Here is an 11,285-nt window from a genome sequence, read left to right as displayed (position 1 = left end):
GAAATGTACTTGAGTGAGAGTAAAAAGTACCCACTTTTAAACCTAATCTAAAAGTAAGCCATTTTTTAAAAAAGTTACTTAAGTAAATGTAACGGAGTAAATGTAGCTCGTTACTACCCACCTCAGTGTATAACTACTGTTGTTCTCGTGCAAAGAGCTCTAAAGCTCGCGAGCAGACTCATGAATGTACACAGGAGAATAACGGTCAGTGAACATTTTTACTAAATAATACACTAGATTTCGGTTTGTTTTTGCACCAGACCTTATCATATGCTTTCTGAACAATCATGAATCTCATGGAATACTTTATTAGACTTCTGAATTATACTTTTGTGTGCTTTTGAAGCTAAAAGAGATGGTCACCATAAACTGCCATTGTATGACATCACTGAGAATTTTTTTTTTTTTTACAATTTCTCCCTTTTGTGTTAAGAAAAATAAATAAAGTCATATGGGACTATAACAACACAGGGTGAGTAAACAATGATTGAATTTTCATTTTTGGGTGAATTATCCTTTTAAAAGCACATACAGTATCTGACTCTACACTGAACTCAATGAGCCACATAAAAGTCTTCGTAAGAGTAAGTTTATCTGGCCAATAAAACATATTGTATTTAAAGTTCTTTGCTACAAATGTTTACAAGCTTACAATGAATCAAGGAGCTGGTATGAATCCTGCAATCATTGGGAACCCTCACTCTCTCACTGGGAGGTCTAATTATAATACAAAAATACTACAGTAAAATAAAATTAAAACATACATTTTAATTTTTAAATAAAATATAATCAAATAAAATAAAAATATTTCTCGGTTTACTTTCGTTTCTCAAAGTCTGTTCGATGTCCCAGAATGATTGATTAAACTGATTAAAAAGGTGTTTAAAATTAATTGTATTACTCAAATTCTTATACTTTAATACTTTAATTCATAGGTTCGATACTCTATCATTTATATTCTTAATGGGGTCCCATTTCCTGTCATCCACTAATATTGACAGGTTAAGTGTCATTAATAATTATAGGCATACGTTTCCATTATATAATATAATCTACAAAAGAATCAAAAAATGGCTTATTCAGTTCGGGGATTTAAAAATTGGTTTAACACTGCTGTCAAATTCTCCAGAAGTGGTGCCGTTTAACAAGATCAATCACTCCTTTACTGTTATTCCAGGTAAATCATATCTGAAAAAAATCACACCCATGATCTTGACATCAACCTGGGGATTCCGAATAATAAATAATGTCTCTGTTTGGGCGTATAAAAGACAGTTTACAAAACAAAACAAAAAAAATCTTTACATGTACAGGGCAGTATACAATGTTAATCATGACACTCTCAATGAAATTACATGTAAACGCTCTATTCAAAACATTTAAGGTATCAATCAATCAATCAAAAACTTGACAGCTTATAACAGAAATTTTAATGATGACCCAACACAGTGGTCAGTCGTGGTCATTTCTATTGGCTGTACACAAATGCATGTCATTGAACAACTGCACTGTAGCACAAGTGTAACATTCTTGTTTTGATTGTTAAACTCAACCACAACCCTTATATTTACACCAAGTTCTATAGATATTTATCTAGATATCTTTTGTACAATGTTTCAATCAAGTGAAATAATAATAGCAAACAAATTCTGTTAGACTCTGATCCAGCCAAAGCATGCAGGTTTTGTCTAATAGAGATGTCAGAAGTTGTGCATTAGTGGAGATTGAAAAACAGCCCGAAGCAGAAAAAGCTGAAGCCAAGAAACACTGAGCAAGTCACTTTTTATGGGAAGGGGTGTACAGATCTATTGACACTACATTTGTCCCTATAGTGAATTATTTTCAAAGAGGTCAAAAGCTACACCTATGCATGACTAATAAAGGTCAGATAAGAAAGCATAAACCTTACATGATACATATTAGCACGGAAATATTTGTGCCAAATATTGCTTTTGAAAATCCAGTCATCAATCTGAACACATATCATTGAGGGTTAAAATGTAGACATCGCAAGTAATCAGGTCCAATCTTTAAAATTACATAAAAATGTTTTATCCTTGTCTCTGTTTGTTTTAGTTTGTCAAAGCAATGACATTCTGCAAACGCAAGGACATATACAATTACGTTATGACTTATTTTTACCTCTGATACACAAAAAAGCAGACAAGGATTTAACAATAAATGTACTTTGTAAGAAAATAAAGTAACTATACTAAGTCTTTTAAAATAAATGTATCTTCACAGTTTTAAATTATTTGCATCATGATACTGTTATTCCATAGTTAGCTACATATCAATAAACTATGCATTTAAATTTAACATAATTAACCAACCTTTTCATTTTACATGAGGAGTTGGATGTTCATGACCATTAAAGTTACTCCGTTGCTCTGCTGTACATAAAATATAAATCATACAATACATCTCTAATCAAAACAGGACTCCTGGAGAGCACTACCAGCACATTATGGTAAGGTGCATACCCTTACTATAAATAGTTAAAAGTATGGATATTATCAAATATTCTCTTCTTGTTTGTACTGATAAATATTCTGAAATGGACAAGAAAACTATTTGGTTGAGATATTTTATGATGTCATCTACAAATATTCTTTGGATGACGTGTGACAGTTGAAAACCTGTTCCTTTGGGTTTAGCCTGGTCAAAAATCCTCTGCTGGTAACACTATACTTCCAGTACAGTTTCTAACTTACCAACATCGCGAAGGGTACAGACAAACACAGGAAAACTGGAACATGCACTTTGGCAGAAACATTAAATTTTTTTTTTTTTTTTTTTTTTTTTTTTGCTGGCTTCACATTTAACAAAAGCAATGCAGCAGGTGAGGACCGGGAATATGTACAGTACATTGGGTCACAAAGGTAGTGACCAGTGCAATGGCATCTTTCATACACTATTAGACAGACTTGCAAGCAACAAAGACAAAGTCCTGTAAGTAAATTTCATCAGACTAAACAACTTTGCATCCACAAAAGAAAAAATAGCTCTTAAAACAGGAAAATTAGTATTGAAGAGCACTGATTTTAGTATTCTTCAAAAGTTCGAGAGGACCCATGCAGATTATTGACACAGATCATTAATTACACAACCTCAAGGCAAGGATGAACTACTCAGTTCTGAGTGTACTAAGCACAGTGGTGGTTTTGAGGGTCATTAAAACTTGTGTGCTGAAACAAATGGAGACACTTAGCTCAAAACCAGTGCAATGGTTGAGAACACAACATTTTGGGCGAGGAGGTAATGAAAAATCTCAGCTTAAAACAACAAAACATTTTTTTGAAGTCTACTATTGATGGGATAATTTGTGTTGGATCAGTGTACAAAAGACTCTATGTATCCTGTGCCACTTTGTTTGAAGTTAGCAAATCAATACTTCTTAAAATCGCAAAGCATTTAGATCAAACACAAGTGCTTGGATTTAAATAGCTGGCATATTATTGTTCACAAAGATACCAAAAATTTTAGTAGTTGAATGTCAGTATTAAGTATATAAAACCTCCATTTTAGAACTCTACACCTAAAGGATGTTTGACAAGGAGCTTTCTCCTGCTTCAACACAGATGGCTTAGGAAACGTAATGGCAGCAACCTACCAAACGTAATGGCTGTTTTTAGCAACATGCATCATTTGCTTAGCATTTCGAGAAATTTGTCACTTGGAGATAAGTTTACACAAATTCAGTATTCAGAAGGCAGGCTAACAATATTATGTACTGTAAATTGGAACGGAGAGTAATATTACCATGTGTTGCTAAACATATGCCCACAGTAAAGCTGAGTGCACAGCGGGTAGCGTGACAATCATTGGCAATAGACAGCGTCCACCTAACAATGAAACAGACCCATCGACATGCATGACCGAGGCAGTGATGACATAATTGGTCAGGTGTCACAACGTTGCTAGGATGTTTATAGAATGTCCTGTAACGTAGCCCTTGGAATGGTATGAGTTCAGCAGGCTGACGTTTCTGTAACGTTGTGGAGATGTAAGCCTGTGGAATAAAAAGAAATCTCTAGGTCCTACATACAGTACATCCAATTAGGCATGTGCTAATCGTGTTGGCTCTGATGTTTTAAATGTCTCCAACCAGTTGTCAGATAGTTGTACACAACAATGGGGCTCTCAACGAAAGCACAGTAAGTAAGAGTTGGTGTGATGTGCGTGAATATGGTGAAAGTGTCAGACAATGGAGCCCTTGGAGGTGGAAAGATGGATGGAGCGGATCCGCAAGGCCAGGGTTCTCTCGAGATCATGAAGCACGTCATAAGCTGGCCCTGGACCAGGGCTCTCTGCAGGAACCTCGTATAGAAGCTGCTTAAAGTCTTCCAGCTCGATCAGGAGCACCATATTCTTCAGGAAATAGCCTTCGATGAAAGCTGCCAGCTCCAAGGCTCCAAGGAACTGAAATGTGAGAAACATTATAAAAATGTGAGACTTGACATTCCTAAATATAAGAAATTCTTCTGCAGAATACAAATTAAGATTTTTAGAAGAATATTTCAGCTCTGTTGGTCCATACAATGCAAGTAAATGGTGACCAGACCTTTTAAGCTCCAAAAAACATATAAAGGCAGCATAAAAGTAATCCATATGACTCCAGTGGTTAAATCCATATTTTCAGAAGCAATATGATAGGTGTGGGTTAGAAACAGCTCAATATTTAAGTCTTCTTTTTTTTTTTTTTTTTACCATAAATCTCCACATTCTCTTTCAAAGTGTGAAAGAAAGTGAAAGTGGAGATTAACAGTAAAAAGGGATTGAAAAATCTGTTTCTCACCCAAAGTGATTGCATTGCTTCAGAAGACATATATTAAACCTTGGAGTCATATAGATTACTTTTATGCTGCCTATATGTGATTTTTGGAGCAAAGTTTTGGTCACCATTCACTTGCATGTATTTTTTATGGACCTACACAGTTGAAGTATTCTTCTTAAAATCTTTGTTTGTGTTCAGCAGAAGAAAGAAAGTCATACACATCTGGGATGGCATGAGGGTGAGTAAATGATGAGAGAATTTTCATTTTTGGGTGAACTATCCCTTTAAGCAATGTTTCATACTTTTAGTTTTCAAATGGGGTTAGCACTGCTTTTAACCCTGGATTATGAAGCCCTACTCCGAATAGCGATGCCAAAGGTATACAGTGTGAAATAATGCAATGCTATAACGTAACAGTGAGTTATTAATCACCAGACAACCAATCATAAACCTCATTAAATATGTGTGCACTTTGTTGCCTGCAGTCACAGAAATCTTTTATGCTCTGTATTTAGTTGAAGTGTCTGAGGGAAGCAATTATGGAAAACACTTTAACAAGAATAATTATGAGACAGTATAATTTTAAGACACTCAGAGCAGATTTACAGTTATTCAAATTGTTCCATGCTGTATTTGTCCAATTAATGAACCTGTTTACATGCACGCCAATATGTAGATAACTCCCAAAAATCATCTTATTTAAAAAACCAGACAAAGTTTACATGAGATTTGAAATAATTGAGTTATTGTTTGCTTTGGACGGCAAACCGTGAAGAGACATGCACACAACTCTTGCGTACATTGGATAAGCCAATAAGAACGCAGGTAAAGGTGTTTACACATCCAACACGAAATCAAGGTAATGGGCAAAAATCTATTGTGTCGATTTAATTATTCTTAAGCCTTTTATGACCTTACACAGATAGAGGAAAGCTGTTCAATGCGTTTACATGACCACACACGTTGTCGGCTTATTAAGCATAATCGGTTTAAGAATGTGCATGTAAATACGTTCAATGATATTAACAGCATAAACAGTGTTGGGTGTACTGTAATCCAATTACTCTTTTAGACAAAAAGTAATGTAACAATTTTGTAATCAGATTATAGTTACCAACTTTCCTTTTTACTTTTATGTACATTACTTGGGCTACTCATATTTCTAAAATCATATTGTTTTATGTAGAATACATTTAAAACATGACTTATGTTCATATGTACATCTGTTTGCATTTCTATGACAGATGAAGGGTGTGCATCCCCTAACAAGTCATTGTAAGGGAAAAAAATGTGTGGTGCTGAGTGTATGGCTTGCGTATGACAATGAACAAAAAGGACATATACATTATTTGGATTCGTTGAGCGCAGAAACAAAAACCATTCTGTACAAATATTTTTAAAATATTTGTATTATTAGTAATGTAATTACTTTTCCGATGAAGTAATCAAAGCAATCTGATTACAATTTAGAGAAGTAATTTGTAGTGGATTAGTTTTGGAGTAACTAACTGACCATAAATATGTAAATAAGAAAGGTGTTTACATATGTACACTATGAAAGGTCAAATTAATTACTGACCCAGGGTGAAGTATTAATAGTGTGAAACACAGAACCAGATAATCTAGGATTACATTAGCACAGGGTTAAAAACCCTTGGTTAACTACTTGAAAAGCCCAACAGAATAACTTAAGTTACAAGTACATGAATGGAAAAACATCTGGTTGCTCAAACATTAATGAAGCAGTTAGCACTTAGTTATAAATTGTAGGTATAAAATTATAAAATATCAGCTGCATTCATTATCTAGCTTTCATTTGAGCTTTAAGTGTACCTTGGCATGTTTATATATGTCCACACAGGTGTCGGTAGTGATGTTCTTGGAGCAGATTATTTCACAGTGTCTTTGGAGAGCCTCAAGCTGGAAGAATTTGGCTGCAGACAGGAGCTTTGAAGCAAAGGGACCATCAATAAGCTAAGCTAAATCAAGCTTCATAACACTCAAGAGCAATCAATTAATTAAAAACACTTAAATGTTGATCAACAACATCTCTGCTGCAGTGCTATGCGCAAATGAGCCCCCATATGGTAAAGATGGTGATATATGAGTGATTTGATTCATGCTTCACTCGAGTTATAATTCAGAGCAGGTTGTTTTATCATTTCTTGTGATTTCCGGTGTGACTACAGCATTAGAAATCTCCCCTTCTCCATCAGACCATAACTCATTTATAAATTACATTCAACATCATGTGTAAACATCTAAAGTCATCAATCATAAAGTTATCATTAGCGTGTGGGTGCCACGGTGATGGAAAAAAAAAAAGGTTTTGTAGGAGTAAGGAAGAAAGAGGCATGATTACACAAGACAAACTTTAACAGATTGCACCTGAAAATTACCTATAGAACATACAGGAAAGAGGAGAGAATATTTATTACCTCCATTATTTCAGTGTTCCTGATGTGCAGTGACTCAGTGCCGCCACAGTAGAGGTACTGCATTACCAACTGAAACACATAGCACACACAGTTCTCAGAAAGTTATAGCAGAACTTCTACAGTATACTTTTTTTAAGACAGGTAAGCTTTGCACTTATTCATATTCAGTCATTAAGCCGAATTAGGCAGACAGAGATGGGAATTAGGGTAAAGCAGCTTGTGCTGTCAGGAGTTTGAAGGGGTTTTGTGTGACTCAGTGAATTCTAACCTGAAAAATGTTGTACTTGACATGACTGATCTCGATGCAAGTGTTTTCAGCTGCTGGTCTGTTAGAAAGCAGAGACTTAAACCTAAAGGACAGAAAGAGAGAAAGAGAAATACTGTGAACATCCTCTAAAAGCCATATTATAAGGGGCAAATGTAACAACATGAACTTCTTCAATCACAAACAAGCTGATTTACAATGCTTCATCATATGCTCAGTAATGTTCTCTATCTGCCTAAGAAAAAGAAGTGTGATCTTTTTACTTTGTGAAAGATTTTCAATAAAAAAAATAAAATAAATAAAAAATAAAAAAAATCTGATTTTGACGTTTAAAGAAGATTTTCTGAATGTCAAGACATATTCTTCTGCTGTCTAAATTTTTGATGCTTTTGAATTTAAACTTTCAAGTATTTTATCTGTAGGTTGATGGCTAATAGTTAATATTAAGATCAATTATTGAATATCAACAGATCAATATTAAGTTCTTTTTTCATGTAAATTCTCCTCCCTGCCCAGTAGGTGGCGATATGCGTGAAAAAAAAAAAAAAAAAAAAAAAAAGTTGAATGTGAAAGTGATGGTGGAAATGTATAGCTATAAAGAACTTAAATACTGAAATAAACTATTGATATAGTTTCTCACCCACACTTATCATTATGCTTCAGAAGACAGATTTAACCACTGGAGTCTTATGGATTATATTTATGCTGCCATTATATGCTTTTTTGAGCTTCAAAGTTCTGGCCACCATTCACCTGCATTGTATGGACCTACAGAGCTGAGATATTCTTCGTTTGTGTTCAGCAGAAGAAAGTCATACACATGTGGTATGGCATTAGTGTGAGTCAATTATGAGATCATTTTTATTTTTGGGTGAACTATTACTTTAACTACAGATGCACTATTTCATTATTTCATTAAAGTATCAAGACTAATCTTGACTTTTTAGCTGATCAATATATTTGAATAACATATTGAATATATATACAGGTGCATCTCAATAAATTAGAATGTCGTGGAAAAGTTAATTTATTTCAGTAATTCAACTCAAATTGTGAAACTTGTGTATTAAATAAATTCAATGCACACAGACTGAAGTAGTTTAAGTCTTTGGTTCTTTTAATTGTGATGATTTTGGCTCACATTTAACAAAAACCCACCAATTCACTATCTCAGAAAATTTGAATATGGTGACATGCCAATCAGCTAATCAACTCAAAACACCTGCAAAGGTTTCCTGAGCCTTCAAAATGGTCTCTCAGTTTGGTTCACTAGGCTACACAATCATGGGGAAGACTGCTGATCTGACAGTTGTCCAGAAGACAATCATTGACACCCTTCACAAGGAGGGTAAGCCACAAACATTCATTGCCAAAGAAGCTGGCTGTTCACAGAGTGCTGTATCGAAGCATGTTAACAGAAAGTTGAGTGGAAGGAAAAAGTGTGGAAGAAAAAGATGCACAACCAACCGAGAGAACCGCAGCCTTATGAGGATTGTCAAGCAAAATCGATTCAAGAATTTGGGTGAACTTCACAAGGAATGGACTGAGGCTGGGGTCAAGGCATCAAGAGCCACCACACACAGACATGTCAAGGAATTTGGCTACAGTTGTCATATTCCTCTTGTTAAGCCACTCCTGAACCAAAGACAACGTCAGAGGCGTCTTACCTGGGCTAAGGAGAAGAAGAACTGGACTGTTGCCCAGTGGTCCAAAGTCCTCTTTTCAGATGAGAGCAAGTTTTGTATTTCATTTGGAAACCAAGGTCCTAGAGTCTGGAGGAAGGGTGGAGAAGCTCATAGCCCAAGTTGCTTGAAGTCCAGTGTTAAGTTTCCACAGTCAGTGATGATTTGGGGTGCAATGTCATCTGCTGGTGTTGGTCCATTGTGTTTTTTGAAAACCAAAGTCACTGCACCCGTTTACCAAGAAATTTTGGAGCACTTCATGCTTCCTTCTGCTGACCAGCTTTTTAAAGATGCTGATTTCATTTTCCAGCAGGATTTGGCACCTGCCCACACTGCCAAAAGCACCAAAAGTTGGTTAAATGACCATGGTCTTGGTGTGCTTGACTGGCCAGCAAACTCACCAGACCTGAACCCCATAGAGAATCTATGGGGTATTGTCAAGAGGAAAATGAGAAACAAGAGATCAAAAAATGCAGATGAGCTGAAGGCCACTGTCAAAGAAACCTGGGATTCCATACCACCTCAGCAGTGCCACAAACTGATCACCTCCATGCCACGCCGAATTGAGGCAGTAATTAAAGCAAAATGAGCCCCTACCAAGTATTGAGTACATATACAGTAAATGAACATACTTTCCAGAAGGCCAACAATTCACTAAAAATGTTTTTTTTATCGGTCTTATGATGTATTCTAATTTTCTGAGATAGTGAATTGGTGGGTTTTTGTTAAATGTGAGCCAAAATCATCACAATTAAAAGAACCAAAGACTTAAACTACTTCAGTCTGTGTGCATTGAATTTATTTAATACACGAGTTTCACAATTTGAGTTGAATTACTGAAATAAATGAACTTTTCCACGACATTCTAATTTATTGAGATGCACCTGTATATATATATAAACATATTTAACCAATTTCAAATTATTATGTAAGTTATTACATATATTATGTATGTTTTATTAATTGGCAATTTTGTTCAAATTTGATCAAATGTTATGAAATTAAAATGCATACATCTTTAAAATAGGCTAAAACATTATTATTATTATTATTTTTTTAGTGTAACACTCAAATTCTGATTTGATGCAATTTTATGATATGGTGCTCTCAATATTAATATTTTATTGGTTCTATAAATGTCGGGGCATATACATTTTTCTTATGCTGAAGGATGTCAGGTAGGTTTGAAGAAGCATGTGATTTATGAGGAAAAATGTTACAATTGTTTCTCGTCTCCTCTACTAAATGTATTATTAAAAGACAGCTTAGTAAAAGATAAAAAAAATCATAAATGTTTCATAACGTGCATTGTAAGATACACGGTTCTGCAGTTTTTGAGTGTAAAGGTGCATGTTTAACTGCAAAGGAATTAAATTCTAAAATATTACCCTTCAAGACTTACCTTTGTGAGGAAGTGAAGAGCAGCACTTTATGGGCATAAAAGGGTTTTCCTTCCACCAGAAATGTCACATCAGACATCTCTTTATTATTGAGAAAGTGTGGATCTGGAGGACACATTGCACCTTATTTCACTCAACAGTTATTACACGAACTACATAATTATTTAGAGGGTAATACCATGTCAGAGAGCACAAAAATGATGTCTATTTTGCAAAGTCCATGGCATGCAATACCTCATCCAAAGCCTAGATGTCACAAGCGTTCCTCCAACACTTTATGAGCCCTATTTCAATTTGAACTGAAATTGAAAATTAATTGATCGCACTTTCCACTGCTTAGAGAGAAACTATTGCGGACACTTTAAGTGTCCTTGTGTGCCCTGAAAGTCTTTCTAGCGTATCGACTACGGCAGATCAATGCAGTGATTTTGGCAACCGCATTTACCGACATCTCACCAGGGGTGTAAAGTAATTAAGTACAAATATTTAAGTATTATACTTAAGTATTATTTTGGGGGATTTGTACTTTACTCAAGTGCAATTTAAACATAATACTTGTACTTTTACTTAATTACATTTCCAAAGATTTTTTTTTTTTTTACTTTTTACTCCTTACAATTTATTTAAACTTGAAAAGTACTTATTACATTTTTGGAGATCATTTTCTTTCATCTTGTTGGGCTGAAGTCGCCTTGTCACTGCATCAGACAAATGACAGATGAA

The 11,285-nt window shown here is 34.9% G+C and overlaps 1 protein-coding gene across 2 annotated transcripts in view; it reads right to left on the bottom strand.

Moving 5' to 3' along the window:
• Positions 1-473: 473 nt before the first annotated feature.
• The window catches only part of btbd11a (BTB (POZ) domain containing 11a), a 181,524-nt gene continuing 170,712 nt past the window's right edge, over positions 474-11,285 (bottom strand). For both annotated transcript variants that reach the window (XM_051688536.1, XM_051688537.1), the window contains 5 exons: positions 10,565-10,667; positions 7,484-7,565; positions 7,216-7,284; positions 6,611-6,724; positions 474-4,422 (listed from right to left, as the gene is read on the bottom strand). In XM_051688536.1, coding sequence (XP_051544496.1) covers positions 4,201-4,422; positions 6,611-6,724; positions 7,216-7,284; positions 7,484-7,565; positions 10,565-10,667 — 590 coding nt within the window. In that variant the 3' untranslated portion in view covers positions 474-4,200. The remainder of the gene's footprint in view (positions 4,423-6,610; positions 6,725-7,215; positions 7,285-7,483; positions 7,566-10,564; positions 10,668-11,285) is intronic.

The sequence above is a fragment of the Myxocyprinus asiaticus genome, chromosome 45 (genome assembly GCF_019703515.2).
Source record: "Myxocyprinus asiaticus isolate MX2 ecotype Aquarium Trade chromosome 45, UBuf_Myxa_2, whole genome shotgun sequence".
NCBI classification, from domain to species: Eukaryota; Metazoa; Chordata; class Actinopteri; order Cypriniformes; family Catostomidae; genus Myxocyprinus; species Myxocyprinus asiaticus.
This window is presented reverse-complemented; position numbering and strand designations above follow the sequence as displayed.